The sequence below is a fragment of the Halichoerus grypus genome, chromosome 12, assembly GCF_964656455.1.
Source record: "Halichoerus grypus chromosome 12, mHalGry1.hap1.1, whole genome shotgun sequence".
Taxonomy (NCBI): domain Eukaryota; kingdom Metazoa; phylum Chordata; class Mammalia; order Carnivora; family Phocidae; genus Halichoerus; species Halichoerus grypus.
The window spans coordinates 78,410,396-78,425,347 of NC_135723.1; the positions used below are offsets into that span (position 1 = coordinate 78,410,396).

Consider the following 14,952-nt stretch of genomic DNA (forward strand, 5'->3'; position numbering starts at 1 on the left):
TCATTGTTTTGATGTCCAAAAATACAATATTCAAAATACATTTTTAAAAACTCGCTCCTAGATTTTAATACTGTCCACCCCATCAGCTACCTCAAACACTTGAAGTTAATAATCACTGTGCTAAGTGATGAAGAGGCTATTCGAGTAAGGCAGGTATTTAAGACAACTTAAATTTCCTTTCAAAATACAATCTTCATTATCAGAAGTTCCACTAGGAAGCGGGGGTAGGAAGTCCTAGCAGACTTGCTGCTACAAGAAATATGGTGTGTAAGAGTGAAAACATCATCGTGACCAGTCATGTTAGACATGTTATTAGGATTAGTAATATAGAGATCATCAGATGGTAAGAATCAAACAATAGAGAGTTATGAAAAATGAACATATGTGAAGTTTCCCCTAAAAGAAACTCTCTTACAGGACTATAGTGCTAGCCAGTTTAAAAACAAAAACAAAAACAAAAACAAATCTCTCTTGGTCTCTTATGCCAGAACATTTCACCGACACATCATGGATGGACAAGCACAGCAGTAGTATACTTGATCCAAGCAAATCTCTTTACTTCTTAGAGACAGAAGAACTGAGAAGGAAGATAAGGCAGTTTGTTTGCTCCTTTTTAATTTTTCCACTCTGGTCTCTCCTGAGAATTCAGTGCATGGGTTATTTTGTTAAATGTGAATAGACTAGTGGAGCAGATATAAACACAAATCAAGTGCAATCAGCTGAAGAGGACCAGAACATTCCAAAGAAATGTCAATGTTTTCAAACTCTGAGCAGTAAAATCAATTAAGGAAACAAGGCCCTTAGCTAAGTACCTTTCTAAGAGAACTATTCTCTTGGATACATTTACCACATTACTGTTTGGCACCTTCATCCTAAGAAGAATTCCCAGGGAAAACTGACCTCTCACCATTTTCTTTCTTCATGACTTCTCTTACTTTCTAAATAAGAGCCCACTTGCCTAAACATTTTACTAAACAAAATAGAGTCCAAACCCTCAACTAAAAATCAGACTGAAAGCACCGCAGAAAGGGTTAGTGTGCTTATTTTCTGTGAGAAAATAGCTGAGACATGTCAATATGCAAAATGCTAGAGAAAGAAAAAGGGGCTACTCAAAGGACAACTTTTTAGACTTCTGCTTGCTTACACACAAGTCTACAATAGGAGATTAGAAAGCCAAAATGATGTTCAGAGGAAAATAATTCCCACTGGTGTCAGCCAGTCACATAGTTTGGATTTCCTATATGTACATTTTCCAAATTGTATAAACCTAGTATCATTAACTCAAAAAGAAGCATTTAAAAATACTCAACAAAACCAAGATAAGAATAATGCTTACCTGCTCTCTCGGAGTTTCTGGATATATTTATACTTATCAGTCAATACACCGTTGGATGTAATTACTGCCTAAATGTGTATGACACAAGACATTTCTTTAGTGTCCATATATTAGACCCACAAACAGGGGCTCATAAAACAAAGATGGAGAGAGAAAGGGAAAGTGAGAGAGGGAGAGAGGATGGTAGTGGAAAAAAACTATTTTCGTAACTTACGTCTCGCACCACAGGAGAAAAATTCTGACTTTCAAGAGGCTGTGTCGCATCTGATAATATCTGAAAGGAAAATGAGATTGGTAAGAGATAAATGATTGTAGAGAAGAATTCCTGGTGTTTGTTTCCATATTAAAATATTAGTCAAAGAAAAAAAAGAATTTATAAAAGTTTTCTGAAGATCACTGAATATAAATAATTGGTAATAGAAGTCCACAAGCAATGAATTTTGTCCCCTAAGAACCTATTTCAGCACAAGTTCCAATTTTAAAACTAAAATTTGATCATCTTTGCTTGTTAAAAACACAAAATGGTTTATCCTTCCCCACCAGTTCGATGTGTCATATTGAACATGCTGGCAAACATCACCACAAGCTTTACAGCCATAGTTCCCACTCTGAGGGCCCGAATCCCACCCCAAAGGTTCACACTGTTCTATCCGAAAAGAGAATGGGCCTTTCAGACAAAAAGCCATCAAGCCTGCAATAGGGGAGTCTCCCTCAGGCCCATATTATTCAATGTACAGGCACATCAGCACTTCGAAAGTATCAAGAAAAAAGTAGACCTCAAAAAGTCACCCAGTCTTCCCTTTATCTTACAAGAATGAGTCAGATGGCCAATAACAAAAGCCACAACTCTCAGATTAACGTCCCACCATCCTTCTAATCCTCCTCTTTTCTTACAAAGTATCCAATTCCTGAATAGGCTGCCAAGAGTAAAGGTCATATAAGTTAGTAGTATTGCTTCTGATGGTCAGGACCTTAGGGTCAATGAGACAACCATTCCCTCCTTATCCTTGTAGGTTAAAGTCTACAGCACTCACCCAGCTGAGAAAGAGCAAAATGTACCTACCAGATACTGGCAGAGAAATATTTATTTACTGTATTAAAATAAATATGAGGGGCATCTGGGTGGCACAGTCAGTTAAGCATCCAACTCTTGGTTTCGGCTCAGGTCGTGATCTCAGGGTTGTGGGATCGAACCCCATGTTGGATTCTGTGCTCAGTGTGTAGTCTGCTTGAGATTCTCTCCCTCTCCCTCTGCCCCTCCCACTTGTGCTCTCTCTCTAAAATAAATAAATAAATCTTTAAAAAAATAAATATCAAAACTACTTTCATGTGTCTAAAACATACAACACTTATGCTATCTATTCCTGGGATATGGGCGTTTAAAAAAAAGATATATATCTATAAGGCAGGTAGGGCATCTTTGGGGAAACTCATGGAATTGGCACACCTGGTGTCCTCCATTGCTTCTTTTACCCAGGCACCTGTGACTATTCCTTCCTCAAGCTGATTCCTCCACCTACCAACCCTGTCTCCTGCCAGAAGCCGTAGGTGAATAACAACATGGGATTCGAATTTCACTTGGCATATGCCTAAGTCACCAAACTCGTGTATCCTTCCATTTTCTCGACTGTTATACCTAATTCTGCAGCCTTACTCAAGCCTTTCTGAGACCAGGGGAACTACCTCCCACCTCTCTCCTTCCATTTATTCAATCTAAAACACAAACCTGACTGTTTCTTCTGTGTCTATTTAAAATAATCCAGTAGCTTTCCAAAACCCTCAAGATAAAAGTCTCTAGTTCCTTATGTGGTCCCCAAGACTTCTATAGTCTGTCTCTGCCTCTCCAACCTCAATTCTCCCTTCATCTCATACCCAAAACTCTAGTCCTATCAACACTGTGAAGATGCTCATCTGCATTAGCGTTCCCATGCCTCTGTGCTATACCATTTGGATGCCTCACATGCTATTATTCCTCTACATGGAATTCCCACTCTTCATCCTCCAAGATACAGCTGAAGAACTGCCTCCTCTGTGAAGCCTTTCTCAAAATCTGCCCCCAAGCAGACTGAAGCTAAGAACTGCACTTGGCATCTTGCCTGTGCAATAAAATGGTAAATACTCAATAAATAGATAAATGGATATATGCAATAATCATATGGATTTTTCCAAGGAAAATGAAGTAACTATCTTGAGTCCACCTAAAGAAAGTCAAAAATGAAAGACAACAAAAGGCTGCTGAATGATTGCATTTAACTGTCTTCCTTGCTGGAAGAATTCAACCATGACAAAAGTATAAGCACAAGGGTCCTAAAGTATATGGCATGCCATGTCACTTTCACATATACCACCTTTGAGAGCTCATCACTCTTTCCTAAATTAATTTCAAGCTATTATCCTGGTATCAAGACCATTTCCAATATGGAACCAACATACTTCCCCCTTTACTGTATTCGATTTGACAGCTCACAGAAACCCTCTGTTAAGTTAACTCCCAGCTTTGCTCTCCTCTCTCCATCAGATAGTGTGCCTCCCATTCCCATGCAAATGAACAGATCCTATACATCTATCAAGAGCTGCCTCAAATGTCACCTCTTTCAAAAAACCTTTCTGACTTTACCCAACAAGACAGAGCCTCACCCTCCACAACTTCATTAGCATTTTCCTAATGGCTGTCACTTGTCTCCATCCACTTCCTGGACCTCATGCTTCTATAGGTCAGAAGGTGTATTTTAATTTTCTTCATCCATATATGAGCCTTGTTCCAGCAGACAATAAATATGTAATTAATTCGAGTGAAACAAACTTCTCTATTGGTTCAGAATGATAACCTTTAATGCCACAAGGTCTGAACCTTATGTCAAAAAGGAAAATCTAGGGGTAAAAGAGAATGCATATACTTTTTTTTAAAAGATTTTATTTATTTGAGAGAGAGAGCAGGGGGAGGGGCAGAGGGAGAGGGAGAGGGAGACAAGCAGAGCCCCATGAAGGACTCTATCTCACGACCCTGAGATCATGACCTGAGCCAAAACCAAGAGTCAGATGCTTAACCGCGATGAGCCACGCAGGCACCCTGACAGTGCATATACTTTAAATACAGTTCCCATACAGTTATCAGAAGAGAACACAGACAACATACTTAATTTTTTAGTGGTAAGCAGATACACACATATCAAGACTACAATATAAAGCCATAAATTTTCACAAATGTCCAGTGCTTAAAGACAGTGCTGAGATAGATGCCCCCAAGACAATCCTACCACACTGTTTGGAGGACTATCATGATACATAAAAGGAAAAAGGTGTGACAATTTAGAGAAGCCAGCTTAGTCAGACATCTGTGCAATATCATCTGCCTCAGTCTGACCAAAAATCTCCAACACCTCACTGTCAGGTAATTTTAACCTTGTCACATTGCCTAAAAGTCTATTAACTGCCAGTTTATGTAAGCAAAAACATATCGCCTATTTAAATATACATTTTCTTTCCAGCAATGGTGAATTAGATCTTTTCAGACCAATCTTCCCACTGAGTAAAACCAGGTAAAACATGAAAAGCCTCAGTTCTTAGCTTCAAAAAAGTACTAAAACTTCTTTTTTTGTCTGGGGAAAACAGTGGAATAGGAGGACCCTAAGCTCACCTCTTCCCACAGACACAACTATATAACAACCACATCAGTTTATATAACCCAGAAAATGACTTGAAGACTGGCAGAACAAACACTCCACAGCTAAATGAAGAGAAGAGGCCACAATGAAGAGGGTAGGAAGGGCTGAGATGCAGGGATCCTCAGAACTTCCCACAGGAGGGAGAGGCCATACTGGCACAGGGAGGGGAGAGAAACAGACTCTCACACCGGGGAACCCACACAGGAAAGATGAATCCCCATAATATTTGGTTTTGAAAACCAGAAGGGCTGAATTTCACAGGTTTTTACAGGCACCGGTACTTAAAACATGTAACTTTAAAAATCTGCGGGCTTGGCTCTGGGAGACCCAGGAGGGCAAGATGAAATTGAGTTCCTACCCTTAAAGAGACAGCACAAGAAAAAGCTCCACTGAGATACAGCATAGAAGTAGCAGTTTGAAAAATGCCTGGGGTATATGGGAGGAAGATTTGTTTACTAATCTCAGAGCATGTGCCAGGGATTGGGGGCAAGAATCCATGAGAGACTTCTCTAGGAATCAAGGAGCTGGCCTACACTATTTCCCTGCCCCACCCCCCAGCGTAAACACATGCCACCAGCTGAAAGCAGCATACCACCTACACTTCTACCTAACTTGATAACAGTGTGCCCTACCTGTGTGTTCCCCTGTAGACACGCCCCCTCAAGCCAGGCCTCAGCTCAATGTCTCCTCCCACTGAAGAGCCATGCAAGCCTTGCTAACACCCCACATCTGCCACCATAGGCTTCTGCAGATCAAGCCCCTCCAATATACTCTTGGTCTGAGCCCATCCAAAGTGCTGCCACAAGGCTGGCAGTATGCAGGCAGCCCTGATGGACCAGCACCACTCCAAAGTGATGCCTGCTCCAGGGACAGGGAAAGAAACCACACACACCAGTCAGACTGAACCCCAGCAGTGGGCTGGGGACAGATAGCTGATCTGACGGCAGGTCCCCCCCACCCACAAAAGCTTTTCAGAAGACAAAACAGGGAAAGCAACCTGCACCTCAGTGCTACTGCATCCATGGCAAATGCCAGGTCGGACACAACTCAAGCCCAAGGCAGCCCCAGACCAACCTACTAACATCACAGGCCAAACCCTGCCCATAATAGGCAAAGAGGGCCATTGCAGATGACACCAGAAGAAAAAAGTGGCTCAGCCACAACAACAGAGTGCACACAGCACATACAGGAGACACCCAGTTCTGGTGAATAAGGAACATTGCACTACAGGGCACTATAGGACCTCTTCTTCATAAGGCCACTACTTTCAAGAGCAGGAGATGTAGCTGACTTTCCTTACACATGGAAATAGACACAAAGAGTTAGACAAAATGAGACAGAGGAATATGTCCCAGATGAAAGAACAGGACAAAATCACAGCAAGATACCTAAATGAAATGGAGATAAGTAAAATGCTCTTGAGGTAAGAGTAGAGGACCTCGGTAAAAACCTTAACAAAGAGATAGAAAACATAAAAAAGAACCAACCAGAAATGAAGAATTCAATAAATGAAATTAAAAATACACTAGATGGAATAAATAGTTGGCTAGAGAAAGCAGAAGAAAAGATCAGGGACCTGGAGAACAGAGTAATGGAAAAAATCAATCTGAACATGTGAGAGAAAAAATAATAATACAAAATGAAAACAGACTTAGGGAACTCATCTACACAACCAAGTATAATACATTTACATTATAGGGATCCCAGGAGAAGAAAGAGAAAAGGGGGCAGAAAATGTATTTGAAGAAGAGCTGAAAACTTCTTCAGTCTGGACAAGGAAACAGAAATCCAGATCCAAGAGGCACAGAGAGCCCCCAACAAAACTGACCCAAGGAGATCCCTACAAAACCACATAATAAATAAAATGGCAAAAACTAGTGATAAAGAGAAAATTTTAGAAGCAGCAACAGAAAAGAGAACAGTTACATACTAGGGTAACCCCAAATCAGTGGATTTTTCATCAGAAACTTTTAGCAGGCCAGAAGAGAGTGGCATGATATATTCAGAGTGCTGAAAGAAAAAACCTGCAGCCAAGAATTCTCTATCCAGCAAGGCTATAATTCAGAATAGAAAGAGAAATAAAGTTTTCCAGAAAAACTAAAGGTAAAGGAATTCATGACCACTAAACCAGCCCTACAGGAAATGTTAAAGGAGACTCTGAGTGGGTAGGAACAACCATAAGTAGGAGCAAGAAAAGTAGGAAGCACAAAAGCAGTGAAATTAAGTATACCTATAGGGTATACTTAAGGGACTCAAAATAAAAGGATGTAAAGTATGACACCATAGGGGCACCTGGGTGGCTCAGTTGTTAAGCGTCTGCCTTCGGCTCAGGTCCTGGTCCCAGTGTCCTGGGATCGAGCCCCACATCGGGCTCTCTGCTCTGCGGGAAGCCTGCTTCCCCCTCTCCCACTCCCCCTGCTTGTGTTCCTGCTCTCGCTGTCTCTCTCTCTGTCAAATAAATAAATAAAATCTTAAAAAAAAAATATGACACCATATACCTAAAATGTGGGAGGGAAAGGAGTAAAGAATGGGTTCAAACTTAAATGGCCCTCATCTTTATATATAGACTGCTATATGCAGATGTTATATACAAACTGAATAGGAACACAAATCAAAAATCAGCAATATATATGTAAAAAAATAAAAGAGAAAGGATCCAAGATCATCACTAAAGAAAGTCAACTAACCGTGAAAGACAAGAGCAAGAGAAGAAAGGAAAAAGAGAAGATCCACAAAAACAGCCATAAAACAAGTAACAAAATGGCAATAGTTGCATACCTATCAATAATACTTTGAATGTAAATGAACTACATGCTCCAATCAAGACATAGGGTGACAGAATGGATAAAAAAGCAAGACCCATCTATATACCACCTACAAGAGACCCATTTTATTTTATTTAATTTAATTTATTTATTTATTTTTTTAAGAGACCCATTTTAGACCTAAAGACACATGCAGATTGAAAGTGAAGAAATGGAGAATTTATCATGCAAATAGATGTGAAAATAAAGCCAGGGTAGCAATACTTGTATCAGACAACATAGACATTAAAACAAAGACTGTAACAAGAGACAAAGAAATATATATACACCCTAATATTAGAATATATATATTAATATAAAGAATAATATATATATATATTATATACTAGAAAATATAACAATTGTAAATATTCATGCACCCAACATGGGAATACCTAAATACATAGAGCAGTTAATAACAAACATAAAGGAAGTAATTGATAGTAATACAGTAATAGTAGGGGACTTCAATACCCCAATTACATCAATGGGTAGATCATCCAAACAGAAAATCAACAAGGAAACAGTTGTCTTTGAATGACACATTGGATCAGATGGATCTAACAGATATATTCAGAACATTCCATCCTTAAAAGACAGAATACACATTCTTTTCAAGTGCACATGGAACATTCTCCAGAACAGATCACATATTAGGCCACAAAACAAGTCTCAATAAATTCAAAAAGACTGAAGTCATACTATGCATCTTTTCTGAGCACAACACCATGAAACTAGAAATCAACTACAAGAAAACATCTAGAAAGACCACAAATACATGGAGATTAAATAATGAGCTACTAAATGATGAATGGTGCAATCAAGAAATCAAAGAGAAAATCAAAAAATACATGGAGACAAATGAAAATGCAACACAATGGTCCAAAATCTTTGGGATGCAACAAAAGCTGTTTTAAGAGGGGAGTATATAGCAATACAGGCCTACTTCGAGAATCAAAAAAAACTTCAAACATAGAAAAAGAAAAATAAATAAGACCCAAAACCAGTAGAAGGAAGGAAATAATAAATATTAGAGCAGAAATAAACAAAATAGAAATAAAACAAAACAATAAAACAGAGCAATGAAACTAGGAGCTGGTTCTTTGAAAACATCAACAAAATTGATAAACCTTTAACCAGACTTATCCAGAAAGAGAGAGAGAGGGAAACAGAGAGGACTCAAACAAAATCAGAAAAGAAAGAGGAGAAATAACAACCAACACCACAAAAATACAAATAATTGTAAAAGAATATAATGAAAAATTATATGCCAACAAATTGGACAACCTAGAAGAAATGGATAAATTCCTAGGAACATATAATCTCTCAATACTGAATCAGGAAGCAACAGAAAATTTGAACAGACCAATTGCCAGCAATGAAATTAAGTAAGTAATCAAAAAACTCCCAACAAACTAAAGTCCAGGACAAGATAGCTTCATAGGTGAATTCTACCAAACATTTAAAGAAGAGTTAATACCTACTTCTCTCAAATTATTCCAAAAAATAAAAGAGGAAGGATAGCTTCTAAATTGATCCTATGAGGCCAGCATTACCCTGATAACAAAACCAGATAAAGACACTACAAAAAAAAAAAAGAGAGAGAGAGAGAGAGAGAGAGAACTACAGGCCAATATCTCTAATGACAATAGATGCAAAAATCCTCAACTAAATGTTTATTGCAGCATTATTTACAGTAGCCAAATCATGGAAGCAGCCCAAGTGTTCAGCAATAGATGAGTGGATAAGGATGTGGTGTAATACACACACACACACACACACACACACACACACACACACACACACACACTGGAATATTACTCAGCCATAAAAAAGAATGGAATCTTGTCATTTGCAACAACATGAATGGAGCTACCGAGTATATATTGCTAAGCAAAATAAGTCAGAGAAAGACAAATAACATATGATTTTCCTATGTGGAATTAAAGAAACAAAACAAAGGAACAAAGGAAAAAAAGAGACAAACCAAAAAACAGACTCTTAACTATAGAGAAAAACAGATGGTTACCAGAGGGGAAGTGGGGGATGTGTGAAATAGGTGATGGGGATTAAGGGTACACTTTGCATGATGAGCACTGAGTAATGTATAGGACTGTTGAACAATATATACAATATAGTGATATTGTATACCTGAAACTACTATAACATCATATGTTAACTATACTGGAATTAAAATTTAAAAAAAAATTTTTAAGGTAGATAAGACTTGCTGCACCATAATTCTGGGAAAGAAAGCCCAAAGAGATGAGTCTGGCATTTGGCATGACTTTTTGTGGGTGTAGCAGGAATAGAACCCAGAGTAACCACAGCCTCCAAAATGTGAGTGGAAAATGCCAGAAATGGCAGATTCAGAAAAAGTGAAGCCCAACTTTCATGTGAACTCTGTTCAAGTCTCTGGGTAAGCCCCAAACTGAGTGTGTGTAGGTAAGCAACCCAGGTAAAGATGAAAGGGCTGAACTTTTATTTGAGCTACCCCCACTTCAGGTGAGACAAAGTTTTCAATTTAAGTCTAACCAATGAATTCTCTGCTAAACAAACAAACAAACAAAAAATCAGTACTTTTCAGGAAAATGTAACAATCCAGAATCTCCACAGCATAACTATTCACATCATCCAGGATACAACCCCAAATTATTCAACTGGAAAACCAGAAAACTATGACCTGACCCATTTTCAAGGGAAAAGACAATAAAGTTCAACCACAAGCTGACATAGAATTTTGGAAATATGATGCAAAGACTATAAAGTAGCTTTTCTAACTCTGTCTATATGATAAAAAACAGTATACTCATAATGTATGAAAAGATAGAAATTCTCAGCACAGAAACAGAAGAGTATGCTTAAGATAAATACTGAAGTAAGAACGCTTATCTTTGGCAAATGAATGGAATTTAGATAACACAGTATTTCAATAGTCAATCACTGATTACAATGAAAAATACATGACCACAACAAAAGCTGTCACTTCACTAAGCATTAGTGACAAACAGCCAATAAAATTTTCTGCATTTCTCATTTTTCAAATCTGTTCATCACAGCACAGTAAGAATGTTCTAACATGAATTGACCTAGACAGCAGGAAGAGTAAAAAAAAAGGAAATCTTATCTCACATGTCATGAACATTCTTAATAAAATAATGAGAGATAAATCTAATTGTAGTTAATCATGAAGGCAGTTATATAATTATATTCCCCATAAGACAAGTAAGCAGAATATATAAAAGAGCATCTATAAATACTTTTGAGGGAGGGCTGGCATTTCATTTTACAACCGATTTCTTAGGTATAGAAGACCAGAACATTCCTAAGATCCCTCCACAGTTCTATTTAAAGCCACAGAATTATTGTGGATGCTACCAGTCAGCTTACCATTTCTTCAACATAAGGGTAAAGCATGTCTCCAAAGTATTCTGTAGCTTCAATTGGAAGCTGTGCTGGCAAATTGTCAATGGAACACATCAGAATCCCAGAGCCTTCAACACTAGGAGAAGCAATATGCTTTATTCAGCTGTATAAAATGTTATTCGTAAGCTCTAACTTTCCCAGGCATCTACTCCATTATATCTGTTCCAAGATAATTTATAATTGTGTACCAAAGTATAAAAGAAAATAAACAAGACTTCAAACAAAACTTCCCTTCTTTAGCAACCCATCTCCCATTTAAATATAATAATCATGTATTTAAGTGTTTGAATTTGCATGTCGTTTTTCTACCAAATTTTTAAATATGGTTGAGCATATCTCTGGATATTTGCATATCCTTCATAAAAATGTAAAACAGTGAATATTTTACACTAGTATATCAAGCAAACTCACCTGTCATGAATAATATGCTGGTCTGCATCATACATACAAAAGGGATGTTCTATTGTCGTACACTCGGTCATAAACTCTATTGATCCTCCTGTGTCAGCTGAAATGTCACATATTGCCACAAGTCTGAAAATAACATCGATACTCAGATGAGAGCATGGAACTTCTAAACAAGATTAAAAATGAATAAAAATGAAAGGTACTTGAACAACTTTCAGTGTGGGTGCCAATTATTTCCTGGGCTCTTCAGCTCTTTTTCCTACAGTTCACTGTTCAGGACACTGTGTTCTTCTAGGATATAGACAATCTTCCCACTACAAGCTTTAGTCTCCACACACAAAAGTAAGAAGAAAAAGAAGAGGAGGAGGAGAAAAAAGGAAATCAAAGTGGAAAACCCCTTCCCTAGAGAAATCATAAGAAACAGCCTAGTTAAAGTTAACCTATTTAGCCAACTCTAAATAACTTACGAAGGTTTGATTACACTACCTCCACCCTGCTTAGTGGCACCAGGTTTATTCTGAGAGGGACTTTGTATGACTGATGACTACAGAACACACAAAGACATCGTTCTTCATATAAAGTGAGGCCAGTGTGTCCCATCAGGAGGTTTGTAATTGTGGGTAACTTTTTGTACAGTGGGGACAGGTCTGTGCTTATCTAGCCACTACATAATTTCACATGTTAATACAGGGAAATCTCTAGAATTATGAACAGAAATCTCAGCCCAGCTTTTGAAATCCTTTAGGGGTTGACCAAAAATTTCCTGCCCAACCTCCAACTACCATTTGACTTTGTCAACCCTGCACTAGAGCTAGACTGCTCACTCGCTGCGTCGTTAAGTTGTGTCTTGGTGGTTCCATATTTATCAAGTACCAATCCTACCACTTGAAATTCTCTTTCTCCTCAGTCTTCCTTTTCAAGGCTTTGCTGAGCCCAATGTTCCCACTTTCTTCTAAATTCTTATGCTATTTATTGCTCCTAGCATTCCTTTGGCATTTACTTCATGCCAGCTACATGCCTGAGGGTAGTAATCATATTTTTTCTCTATCCTTCAGCTTAGCAGAGTGCCAGGCAGAGTAGGTGTTAACAAATATTTATTGATTATGTAATTCAACATTTAATAATTATTTAATACAAATTGTATGTCAGGCAATGTACTGGGTACTTGTCGCCAAGACAAATAGGACCCCTATCCTTAAGGAGATTAAATTTTAATGGGAGGGAGAAAAATCATAAACACAGGAAAATAAATGATCATGAATTTCAGGAGGAAAAAAAAGTAACAGACTAGAGAGAGATGGGGATGGGAACACAGAAGATCTTTCTGAGGAGGTTACCTTTGAGCTTCATGTAGAGTTAATAGAAGAGAGTTTCAAGAAGGAAGGAAGGTTAACTGTCAAATGCTGCCAAAAGATCAAGTGAGATAAAGCAGACCACCAGTCATTAGCAGTCAAGTCCCATGATATGTGAATCCCCTATAGATGATACCCTAAGAGTGGGCCCTGTTGCTGAAAACTGCCATCATTACTGAAGTAAAGTCCTTACTTGTGTGGTAATGCAGGGCAGCCTTCCACACCAGCAACAGAGGACCTGCCTGGGACCAAGAGACTCTGGACATCTTGGCGAGTTAGTAGACGAGGGGTGTTCTGTTCCCAGTAGATTCCATTAATTAAACAAGTTGTATAGGGTGCAATCTGTAAAGCAAGTGCCCAGTTCAACAAGATAGGCAATAGCAAATTTCAATGCAGTAGGCTGAAAGAGAGCTATCAGTAAAGTTCGTAAGAAATAATTTAATGTTACTTCGAATTGACTTTATTAATAATTTGCCATGTCAGTGGTCATTTTGTGAGGTGAAGACAATCAATACTCACCCAGATTTCAGTGCAGAATTGCTCCATGACAGAGAAGTATATGAACATAAATATATTAATATTTCTGTTTTCTAATGTACTGCATGGCCAAGAAAAGGGAAAGGACAGAATCAAGTGACCTACCACTCTATTTCCAGCTCAACCACCAGTAGGGTGATCTACATCATGCTACCTCAACTTCTCTGGGCTCTATTTTCCTTACCTGCTAGATGGGGATAATATGTACCCCATTCCTCAAAGGAATGCTGTGAAGATTAAATCAGATAACATCTGTAAGCTCCACGGACAAATGCGCTACATACATGCACACGTGGTAACTAGGTCATTATAAATTTTAGGATGCATCCAATCACCAATATTTCTGTGATTGGGGGAAAGAGAAGGGATGGAAATTTACTAGATTTTTTTCAGTCTCAAACTAGTTTCATAATTTTTGTTTCACAAGCAACTCAAGCATTCTCAAGCTACAGGTAAAAGTCCTTCTCTACAACATGCTCTACATGCCATAACAGCTACATTTCATACCAGCTATATTTCAATCTTATTGTTCAAACATATTTAAAATTTAAAACATTCCTTTTCATAATAAATGCATACACTTTTTGTTTATTTTTTGGTTTGTTGGTGTATTTTGAGGAGAACTTTGCAGTGACTCCTACAGAACACATAAATACATTGTTCTTAAAAGATAAGCCAGTGTGTCCCCATCAGAAGGTTCTGAATTATAGGTAACTTTCTGTACAGTGGGGACGGGTCTGTGCTTACGTAGCTGTGCTGTTTCACCCTAGTCCCCCGTCATCAATGTCATGCATTCCAAGACAGCTGGCTGAGGTTATGACTGCAATTTGTGGCCATAGAACCCTAGGTTGAGATGAAACCTCACAGACACTGGGCTTTGCTAATAGTACTAACTGGTCCAGGATAAATACAGAAAAGAGTACTCCACAGGACATCGTTTAGAGTTATTGGGCACATGCAGACCCGAAGCAGAAACAGAGGCAGTGAAGCAAAGGGCATATCCACCAAAACCACTAAGCAAAGGCCACTCCAAACATCAGTAAAAGCCAACAACTCCTAAGGCCAACCCAAAGGATTCACAAGTCAATATGGGGAACTGAAAACCAATGTATACATTTATAACCTCTCTCCTTGAAAACAGCCTAACTATAGTGTATTAGGAGCAACCAGCTCAGAAGCTGAGTGTGATACTCACATCAGTATTAAAACGACTTATGTAGCGCTCAGGATATTTGTCATACTCTACAGGATCATACACACCATCTGTTTTCCTGACAAGATGATGATGGCGACTTAACACCGTCCCATACACTTTTCTCAGGTCTTGCAGAGGAGAAAGAAATTAGTAAAGTAGGTGACAAATGATAAAGATTTATGGTGATAAAATATTATAACACAGAAACTGTTAAAAACAGTTAAAAGAT

The 14,952-nt window shown here is 38.3% G+C and overlaps 1 protein-coding gene across 3 annotated transcripts in view; it reads right to left on the bottom strand.

The window, feature by feature from the left end:
* The window catches only part of AASS (aminoadipate-semialdehyde synthase), a 57,250-nt gene that overhangs the window by 23,559 nt on the left and 18,739 nt on the right, over positions 1-14,952 (bottom strand). For all 3 annotated transcript variants that reach the window (XR_004926555.2, XM_036122351.2, XM_036122352.2), the window contains 6 exons: positions 14,724-14,851; positions 13,185-13,333; positions 11,643-11,765; positions 11,196-11,307; positions 1,551-1,610; positions 1,337-1,404 (listed from right to left, as the gene is read on the bottom strand). Coding sequence is in view for 2 of the 3 variants with exons in the window: in XM_036122351.2 (XP_035978244.2) it covers positions 1,337-1,404; positions 1,551-1,610; positions 11,196-11,307; positions 11,643-11,765; positions 13,185-13,333; positions 14,724-14,851 (640 nt within the window). In the remaining variant the exon portion in view is untranslated. The remainder of the gene's footprint in view (positions 1-1,336; positions 1,405-1,550; positions 1,611-11,195; positions 11,308-11,642; positions 11,766-13,184; positions 13,334-14,723; positions 14,852-14,952) is intronic.